Source organism: Anopheles maculipalpis, chromosome 3RL (genome assembly GCF_943734695.1).
Source record: "Anopheles maculipalpis chromosome 3RL, idAnoMacuDA_375_x, whole genome shotgun sequence".
In the NCBI taxonomy this organism is placed as follows: domain Eukaryota; kingdom Metazoa; phylum Arthropoda; class Insecta; order Diptera; family Culicidae; genus Anopheles; species Anopheles maculipalpis.
In genome coordinates this window covers 41922501-41942426 of record NC_064872.1, presented here as the reverse complement: position 1 = coordinate 41942426, position 19926 = coordinate 41922501, and the positions used below count along the sequence as shown (strand labels likewise).

General features: G+C 42.8%; 3 protein-coding genes across 4 annotated transcripts in view; 1 reads left to right on the top strand and 2 right to left on the bottom strand.

Annotated features, from left to right (window-relative positions):
* Positions 1-1131, bottom strand: part of LOC126565158 (Golgi phosphoprotein 3 homolog sauron) — a 175074-nt gene extending 173943 nt beyond the window's left edge. Inside the window, exon 1 of the mRNA XM_050222305.1 lies at positions 1122-1131. The gene's annotated coding sequence lies outside the window, so the exon portion shown is untranslated. The remainder of the gene's footprint in view (positions 1-1121) is intronic.
* LOC126564677 (lachesin-like) overlaps positions 1-9032 on the bottom strand; it is a 41441-nt gene extending 32409 nt beyond the window's left edge. For both annotated transcript variants that reach the window (XM_050221763.1, XM_050221764.1), the window contains exon 1: positions 8891-9032. In XM_050221763.1, the coding sequence (XP_050077720.1) occupies positions 8891-9029 (139 nt within the window). In that variant the 5' untranslated portion in view covers positions 9030-9032. The remainder of the gene's footprint in view (positions 1-8890) is intronic.
* A 7143-nt stretch (positions 9033-16175) lies between these two features.
* LOC126565888 (uncharacterized) lies at positions 16176-18507 on the top strand. The gene is made up of 6 exons (XM_050223098.1): positions 16176-16322; positions 16399-16435; positions 16546-16653; positions 16762-16907; positions 16988-17158; positions 17947-18507. The coding sequence occupies exons 1-6, from the start codon at positions 16270-16272 to the stop codon at positions 18473-18475; spliced, it is 1044 nt and encodes a 347-aa protein (XP_050079055.1). The 5' UTR covers positions 16176-16269; the 3' UTR covers positions 18476-18507.
* The last annotated feature ends 1419 nt before the right edge of the window (positions 18508-19926 follow it).

Sequence of the window (19926 nt, the reverse complement as noted above, 5' to 3'; positions counted from 1 at the left end):
ATCCTCAATGTGAGTGCGGTTAAAATCAGCTCAACAATCATATTTAATCTTTAGTCTCCTAACTCGTTGCACCGAAATGTTGTACTTTAGGCAACGGTAATAACTGTCTGCTGTAACATTTCCGACGACTGTGACAACTATTTCACGACAGCAAAAGGAATAAAATCGTGCTGGCTTTGGCGTCGTGAATGGAATGACATTAAAATTTTATCCAATAACTGGCGATTGATGAATTCTGGAGCACCATTTTACTCACCCTCAAAGCAACCCCGTTGCTCCATCATCTTGAACTGCAAACCTCCAAGTCGAAACGAAAGTCCGTAATCGGAAATCTACTTTCTTTTATTGCACGTCATTCGCTTCGAACCGAAAGCAATCAAAAGAGGGAAAATATAATCGGCTTCGTACGGGCCAAGACAAAAACGCTGCTTGCCATATCGAAAGTTGCTGCACCACCGCTACGGTCAAGACGGTTCTGGCAAAGCTACGGATGCATCTGGGAAGGCAAAAAATTAAAATGCACGCTGCACTTACGAAACAAAAGTAGCACCGGCCGGGGGTTACGATTTCACGTCCCCAGACCGGGAGCATTTTGACTCTGTCCCACACTGGAAATTGGAAAACTATTGACATTTATTTGTACAACTTTCTACCATGCCTCTGTGTGTAGGTGTGTGTGTGCATGGGATGCATCGAGCGGCATGTCACACAATCTTGGTGGGTTTCGCCCGCAAAAATTGCAATGTATAACACCACAGACGAGACAGCAGAGCACAGGAAATGAGGCGCCTTTTCGTACGGGTTTCTGCACAGCAAACAGAATTTCAAAATCTGAATTCTGACCACGAGTCGTAAGAATTTTGGCTTCACGTGCGGTCAACTCGGAACAGGCGTTACTTGGCGTTCGAGCGAATGCGATGCGAGCGGGAGTGGTAGAGAATCGCGACGATGTCTCCAGTATCTCCACGCAAACTATTTACGGGTTGGCTAAGCCGTGCTTCAAGTCGAGTGGAAGCTATTTTTGAACGATCGTTATTTATTCTTTTGGTTGCATTTTCTGCTTCTCAAACAGAAATGTCTAATAAAACTGAACTGAAAGCAACTTCGAATTTGGTCCCAACCGTGGTGGCGTGGAACGACGCGAGGACGTAATTAGCAGACAAGGAAGGAGAACGTGAGGGTGAGGTAGAAATGTTTCCATTTCACGGCTGCGGCTGCGGTTGTGGCAGTTTTTAATGCTGGCTTGTAGCTATTAATTTTCGGTGGTGTTAAACGATCACAGATGGTGCGTTTGGCTGCCGGTATGCCGGTGGGAGGACACCGTGACGACCTTCGATCGCAATACGTAATATGCTGACAGTTTACATGGTTCCCGGTTAACTGATGGGTGATCATCGTGACCGATGGTAGCAATCATTCGAAATACACACTTTCAATCATGTGTACGATAAGGGCACTGTTGTGATTAAATTTTTATCTTGAGTTATGTTTTTCTTTTTGTTTTGATTATTTTTAAATTACATTCATACGTTAACAGAGATGGGCGAACGCTGCGATGATGAGCCCGATCTTCAAACAGCAAGACCGTGGTCCAAATCCCATGATATCGGGTAGAGTCTACTAAGCAATTCGATAGCCGGTTTGACCTCGTGAAGTCAAGCGTTAAGTCAAGAAGCAGAACGATGTTTTGCTAAATATATTAAATTAAATATTATAAAGTATATTTTAAATTGAACCGGTTGAAATCATTTCCCTAAAAAACTCTATGCTTTAATTTAAAAACAGGATTTTTTTTTTATTCTAAACGATTTCTAGATTTACATCTAAATGAAACACATAACAATTATATGAAACACATAACATAACACATAATAATTCTAGTTATGGATAGTTGTGTACCTTGTTGATTTACAATGGAATTTTACTAAAGAGCCAGGCAATACATTCAAAATAAATGTTTCATTTTAGCATTGACAATATTTTTAAAATCCTGCAACTTTTAAATTTGAGTTATTTTAGTTAGTTAAGTATATTTCCATTTCAACAAATTTAGTCTTACACTAGTGGCTGTGTTCTTAATATTCTCCTTCTTCTTCTTCTTGGCCTGCTCAAGATTGAGCACGTTGCGTCGATATGGCCAAGTCTCCGACCAGTTTCCAGAAATCTCGTTCTAGGGCTGCAGTCCTCCATCCACGGTTGCATCCGTACTTCGACAGATTAGACTCCACTTGATCCAACCAATGAGCTCACTGTGCTGCTCTACGCATCGTGCCGAAAGGGTCGCTGACGAGCACCTTCTTGGTGGAGCATGAGTCCGGCATCCTCATCACGTGCTCCAGCCAACGGCTTTGACTACCGTCAGCTCAGCTAGCTCATGGTTCATTCTCCTTCGCCACATGCCCTGCTCGCACACACCGACAAAGATAGTTCTTAGCGCCTCTGTCAGCAAAGTCCAAGACTCGTACCCGTAGAGGACTACCGGACGTATCAAGGTGCGGTAAATCGTGCATTTCGTGTGTTGTTGAAGTCTTCTGGATCGCAGGAGTTTGTGGAGTCCGTAGTAGGCACGATTCCCCTGAACAATGCGCCTCGGATTCCGCTTCTTACGTTGTTCTCCGAAATTACGCTCGTACCTAGGTAGCAGAACTCCTCTACCCCCTCGAGATCGTCGCCGTCAAAAGATACTCTGCTTCCGAGTCGGGATCTATCACGGTCAGAGCCTCCGGCAATTATGTATTTTGTCTTCTTAATATTAATGGGTACTACTGCATCTTCTCCCCTCATTCGCATTTTACCTTATTAGCAACGTGGCTGAAGTGACATTTGACGAATTGTGCGTATTTTTGAATGTTAACGGAAAAAATGTGTTGGAAATTGAAAAATCCTTGAGTTGAAAGAAAACTGAAGCTATTGTTTCTAACCTATCCTTAATGCTAGCTCTTAATTTAAACAAATACTTACAATTTCTTTGCACGACACGCTTGTAAGCTAACAGCTTAAGAGGGCAAATCTCTTAGCATTTTCACCGTGCTGGAAAGGCACTTGGCATCATATGCTGCTTTTTGTGTTTTCAATATTTCTTCGATAGTGGGAAAGTTACATTCTAAGTGAAGTGTAGACGTTTTGTACCAAGGGGGAACTGCACAATTCCCCCTTAGTTCCCCAGTTGGAGCACAGTTTGACCATACTGTTGTTGCATAGGTTATGATTGGGCGAACTAATGATGTGTATAATAGCAATTTGTTATCAAATGAATGTTTGGATTTTCTGTTGAGGCAGCAGCATAGGGTATTAAACTTATAGGGTTTTGTATGTCAACCTTCTATCGAGAAATAGTCCTAAATTCGTTTCCGTTAATTTTTAAATTCATGCAAGGTAGATTGCGGGAGCTGGTGTATCTTGTAAAGAATATGGCTTCAGATTTAGTGCCGTTAACTTTAATTTTCCACTTTTTACAATATTATTTTACAATAGAATAATTTATAAGAGCCTTATTTAGTGTTTTAATTACCATCTTGGGGTTTTTTGCTGATGATAATACGACATCATCAGCGTAAAAGTATTGTTTGCACTTCGGCATGATTGGAATATCTGACGTGTATATATCAAATAACAGTGGGGGAAGAACACTTCCCTGCGGTACCCCTGGCGATGGGGTGTATTTTTTTACACTGATTTGAAATAAATGAGTCTATAATATTTATTAAATACTACGTTAACTTGTTAACGTTAAGTTTAACTTGATAAGTTTGAATATAAGTCCTTGGTGTCAAATGGAATCAAACCCTTTTTCTGTAGCACTACTCCTGTTTTGTCTGTTGTGTCTGATAGTGTTTGTTATTTTATGTAATTGATTAGTGGTAGAGATAGATGGCCGGAATCCAAATTGACTTGCAACTTTTAAATAATTCGTGCATAGTGATTGTTGTGTTATAATCAACTATTTGACCAAAAATGAATATTAAAATGCAATATACACCTTCTTCTTCGTTTGAGGACCACATTGCTCGGTTACGCCGACCATCGAATGCCTTACTTTACTTTTGTATTGATACCACGTAGTTGTATAGTCATTGCTCACTACGGGGGTACGGTCCGGATGAGATTTGAACTCTGGTCCGGCCTTGTGAGAACCGCCAGACGTACAATAAAAAATAATTGTGAGTGTAGAGAGATTGGAAAACATGCAATCTCAAGTGGCTGCTACAGAGGCACACTGGCTGATGTTTTATAAATATTTATAAATTTTTTTTTTGTTAAGAATTCAATACCTTACACGCAAACCCACAAAAGAATCAATTGTCAAAAAGATACGTATATCTCAAGATGTCCTTTTTATTTTTAACAATTTGAACCATTCGCTTTAACACATTCTTCGAACGCTTCACTTATTTGTGTATTTAAAGACTTAAATTTTCAGCTCCTGCTCGGTAAGGTGGTGTCAGTACGATGCCTAAAGTGAAAGTTCGTGCAGTATCATTTTTCACCAATCTTTCACAGCCGTGCCCCATTGGAATTGTTGAACGAACAACGAAAGAATAATAAACCGAGCCCACACCGAGTGCGGCTCGCGCTGTAAGCGAGGCCGGGAAAACAACAAACGAACGGTTGACTTTCCGACGATGCGTAAACTTATCGGGCAACGGAAAAAGGATTGTGAACCCAACAGACCTAAGGGTGAAAGGAGAAGTCCACCCGCCGTCAGCGAAAATGGGGCACATCCTCTCCACACAGCGCAACACGTAAAGCGGCGAAACGGAAGCGGCGTGAAGCTCGCGGGACGGCTATTCGTTCGATTAAATTATGCAGAAAATTTCACGAATTTCAATTTAATTTTCGAATCTTTTCACTTCACACCTAATAATGGTTAATAGAACGATGGAGGCTGCCGGTTCCTCTGCGTGCCGGGGAGCACATTCCGTGGGCTGGTAAATGACGCATGCACGGTGACAAAATGCGCACCGCTACGAATGTTTTATGTTACACTCCTTTTTATGGGAAGGAAAGCCGGGCGGAAATGTTGACTTTTCTTTCCAGTTTGTTTTTTTTTTCATTTGTTTGTTTGTATGTTTAATTCTCTCTCCATCAACGGAATGTCTCAAGGGCCTACCGTCACCCTTCAAAAGCATTGTCAAAATCTTACGTGACTACGTCGATCATGCTATTACTTATGGGTGATAGGTTTGTCACGGAAATGGAATGGCACAAAGTCGAGCGAAAAAAAAAATACATTAAGAATGTGATTTAAATTGATTTATTCGGTTGGGTTTTATTACAAAGTTGCCGTTTCGGTAGATCTGTGGGATGTTTTATATAATAATGAGAAAACATGTGTTTTACTATCCTGAAATAAAAGTTACGATACAAGATGGAGGCTTTGGAGGATGTTTAAGACTTAGTTTATCATTCCAGCTAAAAATAGTAGTGCCTCTACAAGAAAATCCCTGACAAAATATAGCTCATGTTACACATCGACGAAAATAAACAAAAACTATCAAGTTTACTGAATTCCAAGAAAGGTTAAAGACAACTTCGGACTAGTGAGATTGTCCGTATCGATCGGAATGCACTGTTCAACACAAGCTTCTGATACATGAACGAGGATGGCATTAGCCATGCAAAGCGAAAGGACATTCTAAAACACGTTTTGTCCTTCAAGCTTATCAAATCATAACAGTACGTGCAATCGGGTCCGGTCACATATTAATCTTCTTCCAAACCAGCCCCAAAAGCATGGCCCCCATTCATTCGACCGTAAAAAATCCTACTTTAACCCAAACAGAATCAAGCTCATTTCTGGTTACGCATCACCTTATCACCTGACCTTAGCGTGGGACGTGGTACATCGATTCTTGTCACATCTTTCGCCAGAAGAAATCTGAATTAATGAACTCTACAGATTATCCACTTCGCTCAAGACCAAACGACCTGTAACCACCGGTTGGGCGAGAAATTTTCCTCCCAGTATGGCAAGTATTTTTGCCATAGCCGAGCAAGGTAAGCCGGACGACGACGAGCATTGCATTCCTTTGGCACATTCATTTCACTGGAAGACACTGACTGGTCCGAGTGTTTTCCGAGAGGAAAATGTGTAGTAAATAAAAATCTTTAAGCATCATGTTGTGCAAGAGCAAGGTGTACATTTTAAAACATTCCTCGTGCTTACAGAGCAGGGACGCCACAAACGAAATGTCTGCAGGCTGCATGGCTCTAATGGTCATTCCAGTCAGCCGGTCAGTCTCCGGGTTGCCGAATCCCGCCTTACTTGTCCGGTCCATCTTCCCGAACGCTGCCCGAAGGTGAAAGACTTGCTTTCACAGAAAGCATCTGCCACCAGAGCAGACCATGGCAGGGTACATCTCGGGGAGGGATGTTTCTTGGGCTATGGAGGATGAAAATACGAATAGAGAGAAAAAAAAGTACGGTCACTCCAACCTTCTCGCCCTACCCCGGCACTGCTGGTATTGCTGGCCGCCTTCGGCGATTAACGCTTTAACTTTTCACGTTAAATTTGCAAAATAAACATTCGACCTGAACGCGGCCGGTACGTGGACAGAGACGCCGCACCGGCGAATGCATACAGATCAGCTTTTTATCGTACCTGTGAATGTACTGCCTGAAAGTCGTTATGTAAAGTGCGGTTGGTTGGCAAGGTTGGTTGTTTGGTTGTTTCGTACGTTACCACCTACGTTCTGCTTACTTCTGGCACTACACATCGCACAGCACCGTAAGGGAGGAGGCCAAAGTTATCTGTTGGATTCTTGGTTTTTCTGTTTCCATTACGTTGTGTTGAATTTTTTTTTTTTTTGTTATCTTGCTAACTGCCGTGTACTTTCCTATTTGCTCCAGCAGGATTTTTTCTCCCCGTGCTGTTTTTTTTTGCTCCAAGCACGAGGAACGCCGAGACGGAGCCTGATGAATGCTAAATGACCGAATACATTCTACAGCTCCAAGGGCTAATGTGACTTGCTGGCTTTGGCAATGGAACGAGCTGCTGGCAATTGCGTTAAGCGTTGGATTCGATTAAATTCTTCACGACGAAACAAGATCAACATGAACTCATGGGGGAAGTTTATTCTTTGCTCTGCCTTCGAAGGTTGGCGGGGACGCGTCAGGTACGTGCCGAAAGCGAGGCTCGTTGAAACTCAAATCAATTGCAAGGATCGCCCCGTAGAGAGGGTGAGATAGTGGGTTGGTTTGGGCTAGTCTTGTAGCCGTGATAGGTTAATGCTGATTACGATGCTGATCGCCACCTCGATGCAACAACATACGACAATGATGACGATGATGATAACGTTCCAGGCACATGGATACTGTGAGCGTTTGGTGATTATGGAACACTTGAAGGAGATTGTTATGGCAAGATGGGATTTTGAATGTGCTACTTTGAATTCGTTCGAGGCACCTCCGAGCAAAACACAGCGAAAGCACACAAACAAACATTTCCAAACAAGCCTTCCCGTGTGTCTCCTCGTCGGGCGAGAAAATAATCCTCCCAATTAATTGGCACCATTGAGATCTAATGAATTTCAATTTATTGATAATGACTACCTGTCCAGGGAATAAGGCCTACACACGAAACATCCGAGTCTGACAAGCTTTTGCAGACAAGCTGAACCAAACGTCGTACATTTCGATGCTGGAACCGAACCTGAAGTCTTTCGGAACTCGCTCACAGTTGGATGATTAGATGAGAAAGAAAATTTCTCACGTCTTCTAAACAATCTTCCCGATATCGAATGCAAGGACCTGGCCACTGCCTGGCAAGCCCTCGTTAGCAGCTCAAAATCAGGTCAATGTTGTTGTACATTATTCAATTTGCAGTGTCACACAGCCCGGAATGATGCAACGGCATCCGGGAGGTGTGCAGCGTTCGAACTACCGTTCGAACTACTTTCGACAACGCTACTGGGTGGCTTAATCGTCCTTTAAATAGTGATCATTTATTATACAATCCAGCAAACCCCGCAACGGAAGCTTCGAATCGGTCCTTTATCACCTTTACCAAAATCGATTCCCAGCCATCGAGACACTTCATCTCACAATTTATGCTCAAGAGACACTCGACACAGCGCCCGGCCGGAGCACCTTCCGGCAAAAGTTCCGGAACGACTCGACAAATAGTACCCACCGAATGTAAACATTTCATCAATGCTAACGAAGTCACGGGAAAACAATGTGGCGCAAACTCACGGACATCTTGGCAGCGAATGTCTGCCGATTTCGTGTAACGCTTCCTCTTGCGTCTATTCTTGAACAGGGCGTTCGTTTTATCTATCGAAGATGCCGTTTCCGCCCACCAGAGCGCAAGGAGTAGCGCAAGCACAAGAACAACCTGCTCAAGAGGGAAAAACTCAAACAAAATAGCTTATCCCTCCCGCTTAACCTTTCGGTGGCACTTCAGTGTCGTGGCACGGTCGATTGTTATAGCACCGTTCGATGTACGATGGGGATAAAAGGATCTTGCACAATCCCCCTATCTGTGGGGCCTTTTCTTGGCTGGCTAGTTGTTGGTGGGTAGGTCCCTGGAATCGGACACCCCGGAGGGTGTCTTTGTCGTTCGTTCTGTGGAAGCCACTTCCACAAGCGGACAGGTTGTTGTTATGAGCTTCCCTCAAAGCAGAAGTTTAATTGTATAAGTAAACAAGTGTAAATGCGCAAATCTGAGACGAAACCTTCTGATACTCAATGTTTACGGTTGAGCTGTAATTCTTGACAGAAGCTTCACGGTGGTGACTTTTGCCTATGGAAGGTTTCTTTATATTTTGTTTGATATTTGGCTTTTTTTTTAAATAAGAAAATTGAATAATTGACTGTATTTTGGGATTCACTTCTTTTTACGCGTGCTTGAAAAATATAAATTACAATATTAGCTAATTATGTGCCTTACCGTTTGCTACCATTCCCGTGTTTGATGAAGGCGCAGGACTTCCGTGTCCATCGTGAGCCAAAAGCCCAATCAGCAACAATTTCACCGGCAACAGGGTGGCCATCATTAGGAAGGCCCCCGTACCGTCAAAGGGGGCCATCCTCGCTAGTACGCAAACCTTTCACCACAATCACACAAATAGTTACAATCACCACTCACGATCACGATCTTCAAATACACAGCCGCAAATACGTACAGACAAGAACACTAGCAACTATAGCAATTGAGTACGATCATTAAAATATTTTGCTAGTAATATGGATTTTTGCTTTAACTTTATGCGCAGCTTCTGTCAATCGTTTGAAGTTGGTTTTGGCAAATTATGTAATAAATCATATTTTTATTTTGCTGCAAGATTTTGAGTCCACTAACTACACTCACCCAAAGCACGATCACCTCGAATAACGTAAAAAGATTTTCTCATTCACTCAGTCACAAATGCTTCTTCTTATCCACTGCCACTAAAATAGCACTTTCCAAAATACTTTCCAGCAGTTTTCCACTTTCATTTGCCACTAAATCATTTTTGCTACATAGCCACTTCTCGCAGCACTAACCTAGGGACGAAATACGATGTCGTCCGGATTCTTTTCCGATCCGATGTTATCGATGATTTGATTGCTTGATCGTTATCGGTTCGTTACGTACGCGAGCAAGCCGTTCCGTAGCGTAAGGGACACCGCGGTTTTGGACCAGTTCACAAACACCGAACCGAACACCGCGACCGGTGTTTCACGGGAAATTTGCTTCCGCACGACGCTGCATCCGAGACAACACTGAAAACGCATTCCGTGTACCGCATCCAACCGAGCGCACTGCGCTGAACGACCGCACATGTGTATCCGGAGCGGCATCCACTACCCATCGTCATCGTCAGCGGTCTCATCATCATCAGCAGCGTCATCAGCATCATCGATCCTGCCAGAAACGTGCTTTAGCACGCGGCTAACGATGACGCTCTCTGTGTTTACTTTTGGAAATGTCAAAAAACGCGAACCAAAGAGCAATTGCTGGCCATGAGAGAACTGCACGGCATCGTACAGCATCCAAAACCGTGGCATCATCGGTCGCTCTCCGTTTCTCGGGCCGTTTGTTTACATTCCTCCGGCAATGATCAAAGCATAGGCCACACTTCGGGTGAAATTTTCCCCTACGTCAAAGGACGCACCCGAGAGTCGTTGTACCTTCCCAACTGTGTGAGGGGAAACGAAACACCACCATACGGTCGGTCTGGGTTGATCGGGTTTTATTGCGCACGTGCGCAGTAATAAACGGGTTGTTGAAAAACAAACCGACCTACACATCCGATACACTTTTTTCCCCGCTGGCTGGCCGTGCTTCGGTACACGATGAAAAACGACGTCCCTAGGTTCCTACTTCCGGCGCAAAAAGGAGTCACTTCTTCTTCTTCTGCTGTTGCTGTTGTTTTCCCACCGTGTGCATACCATCTCGCTCGGGTTTGCATGCGGTTATGAGGGAAACCCGTCAATTGTTTTGGTGCCATTTCGTTCCAGCACATTGTGCAGAAAACGAATGGCTAGCACTCGAGGCTCCATCTCATTCACGCTCGCCGTGCATTATCCGTAAACCAATCAAATTCATTCGATTCATGGTGGACCTGTACTTCCCCACCGATCAGCACAACCGGTGTCCTTCCGGTTCGCTTTCCCGCTCCAAGCCAAGTGAAGCTCGTGGAAGCTGTCGTCGTCGTCGTCTTCCAATCTACTTGCGTGCGCTCCGGAAACCAACGAAGAAGAAATCCTTTCCCAAAAAGGTATGTCTTCGAATCGCGCATTTCTTTTGCATGTTTCATCTTACCTTCCATCTCGCCTTTTCTTGTAGCGTTTTAGGTGGGAAATTTGGTCTGCGCTGGTCTCTTTCCCGCTGACGGGTCGATTTTCTTCGGTTCGATATTACGAACAGGGAACCGGTTGGCTTAGTAGTTTTCTTCCACAGGTTTGAAAAATCGGATTGATGTAGGTTTTTTATTTTTTGGTGCAATTTTATTCCCGTGCCTTTTTCTTCCTAAGCTTTCGTGCGGCTTACTCGTCGGTACGAATGGCTGGGAAGCTGCGCATTTTCCAGCCCAAGATTCGCTCGATTCCGTTGGTCGCTTCTTAAGGTGACTGTGTGACTGTTGTTTGGCTCAGCAGTGCTTCATATCTTTTCATTTTCCTAGGATCATATGTTTCTGGCCAGAATGTTCGAGCTCGTGCCGCTTTCGGTACTGACTGGGGAAAACAGAACCATTTTTCACCGCTTCACTGTGCCCAACCGTTCATGGAATCAGCAAAAAAAAGAAAAACTCATTCCACCACCATCGGCCATACTGTGTGACGTGGTTCAAAAGGTGTCGTCAATTTACCGACCAGACTGTGCAGGCAAGATGGAATGCAGTCTTGACAGTGCGCCTTCCCCAACTCCCATCGAGCCATATCGTATCGTTCTTCAGGGGCGGGCACACACGGTAACATTGACCCCAAGGACGACGTGCTCTGGCTGGCATGCAATTTCCAGCAAGCAGCATCGCGGGATACTGTCGAAAGGTAGGAGGATGAGTACGCCTCGGGCCAGCTTAATCTACGCCGACAATCGGATGAGCCGGGAACGTTCGAGCCAGCTGAGATCAACTTTAATTCTAGATGCGAAACAGCTGTTTCGCCAGACGACACTCGACAGCGTGTCTAACTGTTGCAAAAGGGCGAACCTGTTTTAAGAAGGCGTAGGTTGAGAATGGTTAAGTATATCGAGTGTAGCAGACACTTTGGCGTAACGAAACGGCCATCAAAAATACATTATGCATTGCACACGAATTCAAAGTAAATTAAAGGTGTTTTTCAACCCTCGTGCAGGATTCTAAAGGGTTTTTTCTATCTGTTTGAAATACAGGAAACTCCTTTATGTTAAAAACTAAGCTTATATCTAAAAATTCATGAAAGTATGGCTGGATGGAAGATGTTTCATTCTCCCACCATTTAAATACACCTAATTCCGGGAAGGCTCGCCCCTTCTTCTTGTCGCCAGTGTCCAAGGAAGATGTGTTGTTCCTTTTTGTGGACAAACAGCATCAACCCGGTGTTGTCCTTCCTGGCGAGCTTCAAACCTTCGAACCTTTAGCGTACCTGGTGGTTTACTATCGTTAACCCTGATGATGATAACATGTATGGATCGGGGAGCCACAGAAGCTTTGGAGCAATCAAAAGCAACCCGCCCGATACATATCACCAGCATCAAGACCACCGAAAACAGCTTCTGGCCTTGTGCCCGTTTTTGAGTCAACCACCATTGCTGAGAAGCGACCGGCGTACTTCGGTGTCGGTGTTGGTTGGCATGAACATTAAAATGAAACGTATTAATAAACTATTACGATACAAGAAACATTCAACATAAAACATAAAGAACAAGTAACGAATAATGCATAAAACTAAAAATGGATAGTGGGCACTAATTGGGGGAAGGATCAAAGGGTATATTCGATCGTGAAATCGAACAAAATTGGTGCGTCTGATCCAGGAATTCGATCATTAGCACAGCAAGAATTTTTCCTGATATCCGAACGACATATTCTGTGATAATGTAAATATAAAAGCATCCACTAAAGAAAAAGCTTCTAAAAAATAAAGAAAAATGGATTGAATATTGAACGAGTCATTCCGATCGTCTCTCCACGCTCAGCTATAACTATTTAGCTGACTAATGACAAAGACAGGTAAAATTAAGTAAAGGAAAGCCTTAACTTCTCGAGGTTGTTGTGGAGACCAAACACACAGAAGAAGAATTACAAATTATAGAGCGCTGAGTAAAATATTATTCTAACATTCTTGGTAAAAACAACACATTTAAATAACACAACAATTGAAAAAAAACTTTTTATAAAATTTAAATTATCAAAACCATAATATATTGCTCCATTTCAAACAACACTTTAACAAACTGTTTCCATAAGGTTTAACTTTTTTGTAAACGATTTATCTCTATTTGTGTCCAAGATGACATATTAGAAAATGCTTTGAATGAAAGGCTGCTTGGTAATTAATTTTATGTTAAATGACTGAAATATAACCATTTCAGTTGCATCACGGATAGTTGAATAGTTATTCCAGCCTACGGAAAGACGATCCAGATAATATTCACACGCACACACGAACCGAGTAAAATTGTGTGATTGTTGGTATCTGAAAGTTTTTTTTTAAGCCAAAAATATGTAATTATTTTTCCATTTCTACCTTCAAATTTAACTTTTTGACATCCAGAAATGGGAATAGAAAAAATCTCCACCTCCTCCTCCTAAACCTCCTAAAGCTTTTTTCATTTTGTTGCAAGCAAGGTTTTTTATGTTTTTTCTTCTTCTTGGCTTAACGACATCTAAGGTCATGCCGGCCATCAAAATGGCTTTCTAGACTGCCGATACCACGTAGTTGGTTCGTCAGTCCTCACTACGGGGGGACGGTCCGGATGGGATTTGAACCCCGGTCCTGCCGTTCGAAGACCGGAGCCGCTGTCGCCTACACCACCGGGCCGACCTGTGCGGTGCACCTTATATTTGCTATTTATCAACCCAAAAAAATGTTTTGCCAGCACGTGGAAATAAACATAGTGGTTTCAATTCTTGAAGGCCTTTTCAGAGGCCTTAAAGAAACATATAAACAGCTTGACTAACTGATGATTGTTTTTTTGCAATAAGTACGGCTATATAGGCTTCAATAATGTTAAAGAATATCGTGGGTGTTTTCACCGCCTTTTCAAGCTTTCAGACATGTTCAATCATTTTTATCAATATCCCCGTAATCTTCTTTAAAATAAAAACCAAGTTTATCGAAACAGATTGCAAGAGCAAAAATGTATGAGAAATTCGTCAAACAACCCCAAAAAATATGGATTCCCAAATATTTTTGTAATGTTTCAAAAACCTTTGGATGAAACTAAACTTATATTAAAAAGCACAAAATTAAAAAGCATAATTCGGCCGGCCCGGTGGTATAGGCGAAAGCGGCGACGGTCTTCAAACGGCAGGACCGTGGTTCAAATCCTATCCGGACCGTCCCCCCGTAGTGAAGTCTGACTAACCAACTACGTGGTATCGGCAGTCTAGAAAGCCATTTCAATGGCCGGCATGACCTTAGAGGTCGTTACGCCAATAAGAAGAAGTTGAGTAATATGCATTTGAGCGGTCGCATCCTCCGGACCATCTTTGGCGGTGTGTTCGAGCATGGAGTGTGAAGAAGAAGGATGAACCACGAGCGGACATCCTGACGGTAGCAAAGACCGGCAGGATACGATGGTTAGGGCTTGTTATGAGGATGCCGGACTCATGTTCCGCCAAAAAGGTATTCGTCAGCGGCTGCCAGTTCGGCACGAGGCGTCGGGGTGAACAGCGAGTTCGTTGACTGGATCAAGTGAAGGGTGACCTGTGGGAGAACGGATGCCTACACTGATGGGAAGCTGCAGCCAGGGATCGACTTTCCTGGAGATCTGTTGTTGACCGGGCCATGTCACGACGACGTGCTCTTTAAAAGAGCAGGCCAACATGAGTGAGTGAGAGTGAATATGTACAGTGGTGAGTACAGAGGGATATATAGTGGCGGGTTGATAGGAATTACTAATAGATGAGAGGCTAGGGGGCAGAGATACAACACCAAGCATTTTTTTAACATTTGAAAGCTTGTAAGATTTGTCTTTGCAAAAAAATTTTTGTATGATCTTACACTACATTTCATTGAATTATGTATTGTAATGTAAAATACATACAATGCTTCACACATTGTTTTGTAATGTAAAATACATGCATTGTTTATTCGTGTGAATTCGCGCACCTATTTTATTACATTACGACAAACCTTAACCATTTTCATTATTTCCTTATGCACAGTGCTTAGGCACTTTGGTAATGAACAGAGTTGAGATTTTTTAAAAGAAGTATGCATCACACAGTACGTCAAATGTACTTCAGGATTTTAATAAAAGTACTTTATGTATATTCTGTTTCTCTTTTACATTAACATTTTGGTAATTTTTCAACTACTAATTTTCAGCAGCCCTCACAGAGCTCACAGACTGGCTGCACACGTTTTTTTGGTGACCTACACTTGATTTCTTGTTAACGGTTTACACCACTCGAGTTTTTCTACTTAAGAGTTTTTCCTGTTCGAGCATTCACTGACTTCATCAACCAAAAAGTACCACCTTGTAAGTGAATATTACAAAACGAATTCATTGTAATTACATACAAAAAAGCGACAAACGAATACGGAAATGCTGTTTGGTCCTGCAAACCGTCGCTTTGAAACCGTGGCGACCAGCTTTTCCCGCAAGCCAGCCTCAAGCAAATAACTTACACCGTTTTTCCTTGCAAGAAAAAATACGTTTTCCATCGAGCATAGCACAAAGAAATCATTATCGGTACCGACCGGCCGGTGGATACCGCCACAAAACGTAAACAAAGCAATGGCGCTTGCGCCACACGAAATCGCTTTTGTTGTACGAGGTGGTAGCCCGAGTCAGCTGTTTGCTGTCACGATGGGTTTTCTTGCTGATCAATAGTCATCGCCATAGTCCTTTTGCTTCCATAAAACCCGGTTTTTCTATTGCGTTTCTTTCCTCTGTTCCCGTAGAAAGTTGTTAAATCGCAAATATGGTTTCGATATTGCACGGCAAACAATTCGCCAAAAATCAACCTTTTTAGTACTGCAGTTTTGTGGACAGGGACCACCACCGCAGGGGGCGGAAATATTTTTCCAATTACTATGTCATGCGTATCCGCTATGCAGGTAGTGCGAGCGGGACAGGAGAAGGCCCTAAGACGAGTTGTTGAATTTATTGATCATTGCAGCAGGTCCCGCATTAGCATTTGTTTTTTTGACGTTTGCTCCGTGCCGTGCAGTTCGATGTTTAGGCCATTGTTTTGTTTTTCAATCGTTTTCTTGTGCTTTGAATTAACGAACAAAGAAATGGATTGTTGCGAGTCAGTTTAGTTCACCGAGGTTTAAGTGAAGTTAGGTGGTTTTATATACATCGCAAACGAACTATTTACCAGTGTGAGCCTATAGAAAACAAAAGCGTCACATATCACACAGACACTCATGTATCAACAACAAACAGAATGACTCACACCTTGAGGCGCCATGGTGGACACCGTCCCGGAAGTGTGTCCATTCCTCTGTTAATTTCCGGATAGATAGAAGAGGCTGCATTGGCTAGGCCCGTCCGTCTAGCCCTCTGCTGCACGGTCAGTTCGAAGATTCGTCACATGATTGCGGGCCACTGTTGCAAGCCAAGGCACAGGCGTCGGAAGTGGGAAAAGTTCCATTTTTCCCGTGCGAAACTTCTGAATCCGGTGCGAAATGGGCAACTGCCTCAAAGGATGCCTATCCGACGACACCAATGGAGGGATGAGGTAAGTATGGGGATGAGGACCCGTAATTCCATTGTCACATTCTTTTCCTCCACTTTGCATTGCATCTTTTTCCCAGCCGAACACGGATGAATGCCAGTGATAGTCAGTACGAGGTAAGTAAAGTTGCAATATCGTCATCGAACGCTGTCCTTGGCTGTCCCGTCCTGCCTGTTTCGAGGGCTGCACTGCACAATACAATTTAATTAAAAATCCATTTGCACAGATCCTGATCGAGGGTATGCAGTGCACGGATGGCCACCAGGAAGGCGGTGGCAGCGGTGGCACTGGTGATGATGGTGAATTGCAAGAAGCAATAAAAATCAAATCAAATGTAAGTGTCCGGTCTAGCTCGAGCGTCCGGCCTTGATCGGGTCGCTTCCGGTAGGCAAGGCTTCTTTCCTGCTTGTCTTATGCTCACTGCTCACTCGCTGCATTTCAGCGTAAATCAAACTTTTTCAACAAGTTCTGGACGAAAACGAATGTGGACTACGCAAGACTGAACAAAGCAAAACACAATAATTTTTCGAAACGCGCTGTCACCGCTGGCGGAAACTCAAGTAAACATAATCAACATCCAAGGACGGGGTAAGCTAGAGAGGATGGGGAAAAGTGCTTTACAGGGGTCAACTAGCTTCAACGCTCGGTGTGTTTTATCAATTGCACAGATTGGACATTCAACTGCAGTGCCTCGATGCACATTCTTTGCTGCTCGTGTCGAAGGATGGCCATCGGAAAAACAACGGTTACAACGATTTGCAAACGGACCAAACATCCACGCCGGGCAGCTCGCTCGATTTGGAGTGGGAAAATGATTACGGTTATCAGCAAAGTCAGTGGTATGTGAATTTGCATGATGGAGACGCCTGATACTTTTGAGTTGGGATGAGTTGAAACGAATTTAATCCGTGTGACTTTTTTGTTTTTGACAACAATCTTCAATTATTTTCTAAAGCTTGTTAAGAAAGTTATTATTTTACTTCTATCCTAATGAAACTGCCATGTCTGCGTTCCAGCATGAGAACCCGTATGAACCGGGTTGCGAGGCTGATACGCGCGAACAGAGGATATATTGTGCTATCAGGGATCCTTATCAGGAGTCGATTGGACTACAGCGTGAAGAACTGTTATGTCGATTCCTTAAGCATTTATCCTGTTTTGATAGCACGGTAAAGGTTGACGTCTTTATTGCTTAAAATAGCTGCGTATAGGTTTGACGTATTTATTGCTATTAATTCAGTTATCAACCCTAACTCATCGTGAATTCATCCGACAAATGATGCTAATTCCTAGTTGTCGATTTTAAAAACTGAATCAAACTCCTAAACACATTTGATTGAATATTCCATAATTCAAATGAATTTATAGCCGAGATAAAGGGTGGAATATTCTTAGGAGATAGCAATGTCAGGAAAGAATGACCGATAAAATCTTCGGTATAAGGAAATAACTAAAATATGACGACAAGTTGTTCTGAGTGAGAACTTGCATTGAAATCTTTGCCCACAATGACATGGAGGGATATCATAGATAAAAAAAAGGTGCATTCCATGGAAAGCAGTTGATTTACAGTAGAATTTCCTAAATTGATAAGTTCTGGAGTATTTTTTTTTCTCAATCGTTTTAGGTTATCACAAGAGGACGATCAAATGGGATCTTCGCAGCTGCAAAGCTTTCCTGCCTCGGTGCAGGAATCGGTGTTTAAAATCGAAGAGTGGTCTACACTCAAACGCAGCAAGGATCGAATCAATGCCCTTCGCAAACTGGATTACCAGCACCCGATCACGCACCAGGCACAAAGCAGTCGATCCCACTTAGTATCCACAAACTCCCCCGGACCGGTAGACGTTGCTGGTTCACTCGATTGCATACATCCAGTGCCGAGTTTTCGCCCATTCCCATCCTTTGAACAGCACACCGCGAGTCTCACAAGTGTGGACAGAATGACGCACGGTGAGTCGTCGGACCTTTCACACATATCATCAACACCGGAGGGGTCACTGGAATGGGACATCGATCAGGATCGACAGCTAAAGTCGGAGAATGAATCGTTGGATTACGACACCAAGGAATTGCTGCTGGAGATTGAACAGCTAAAAAATCGTGTACTCAACGAAACTGGTGCAACGCTGAAGGATGATTTGCCGAGCAGCTGATCGGACAGTGGTAGGAATGGGGATGATGTGGATGAATTGTGAAATGCAAAAGTTTAACATTTTTCCTTCTGATGAGAGATGATTGAAATGCCGTTGGATCTAACAGCTAAGCCTTGTACAGTACAGTAGAGGGTAGAGTTGGCTGGAGATGAGTATATTTATTGTGTGTTTGTATGAATGTATTAGCACCAACGTGTAACGTGTGTAGAACAGTACTAAAACGCTAGCGAGTTCCGAAAAGTATATATTCAACCATTGTTATACAACTAATAGTGGGCAGTTTGTTCGACCTTTCACCTCAACGGCACTCCCGTTTAGGTAGTTCTAATCCCGTTTCTTAACTACACTTATCCACCGTTTAGTACGATTTCCAGCGACGGTTGGTCTCTCATTCGTTCTCGTTACCTTCCGTCGGTCGAACTCCTTTTTTCGTTACGGATTTCGCCTTTTGACTAGGTAGTACAGTGTCCTTCTATTAAGATGCGATATCAACATATTACACACAGGCATCAATTTGTATAACGCGTCGTTGCAATTTGTATCTTCGTTTATCTTGATATTGTTTGTGTGCGGAAAACGCCACCGTAGTGCGTGTCACGGTAACAACTAGAGTGTCCTTCCCAGTTTTCCGATAGCTGTGTATTGTCGTGTTGATATAATATTAATTTTATCGTTTAGCATAACAGACTGTTAGCAGGAGAAGAGCATACGAAACTCACTAGCGTTAACTACAATAACAATGAACTTTGTGCATTTGTTGGCCTCTGTTGTACGGAGTGCAAAATTCATAACTATTTAGTAAATGAAATATATACATAAATGATAGAAACCTTCAAACGATTTGTGTGTGTGTGTGTGTGTGTTTGCGTGGTACAATAATATAAACCGAAATCAAACTCTTGGGCCTAACATTAAAGTAGACAGTAAAGAGGAAAAACTGGTTTTAGTAATTGTTTTAATAAGTTATTTTATTGTTTCGTTTTATCTCTTGTTAAGTTTATTCCCATCACGGCGCTTTCGTTTTCATTTGTCCTTTCTCTATTAGTTCATCGGCTGACTGTCCCTAGTCTCTCACTATTAAACATGCACAATGACAAGTGGACATGCTTGTAAGGTGTATGCGTGTGTGTGTGTCTGTATTACAAGGTGCAAACAACTATATCTCATCTGAAACTGTTTTCCATGCTTTTTTTGTTACCCACGATCTATACAATGATGAGCCACTGATTTCCCCACATTAAGTCCTGTATTAATTCCCACCTAGAAATCCTACTATCCTATAAACATCTTTGTTGACGCTAAACAAGATATTTTCGATGGAGTTCAGTGGATTTTTGGATACTTCATGCCCTTTCTGATTTTCCATATTTTTCGACGACAGTTTCTGCAGGTTGTTTTGATTGATGTCATATAGTTTCCGAATCTAAATATCTGCTTTTTCTACCTCTGTT

What these genes read in the sequence shown, in the direction of transcription:
- LOC126565888 (XM_050223098.1), top strand. Translation starts at nt 16,270, where the DNA reads ATGGGCAACTGCCTCAAAGGATGCCTATCCGACGACACCAATGGAGGG. An exon ending in CAATAAAAATCAAATCAAAT is followed by an intron (nt 16,654 to 16,761) that starts GTAAGTGTCCGG and finishes GCTGCATTTCAG; the next exon opens with CGTAAATCAAACTTTTTCAA. An exon ending in AATCAACATCCAAGGACGGG is followed by an intron (nt 16,908 to 16,987) that starts GTAAGCTAGAGA and finishes TCAATTGCACAG; the next exon opens with ATTGGACATTCAACTGCAGT.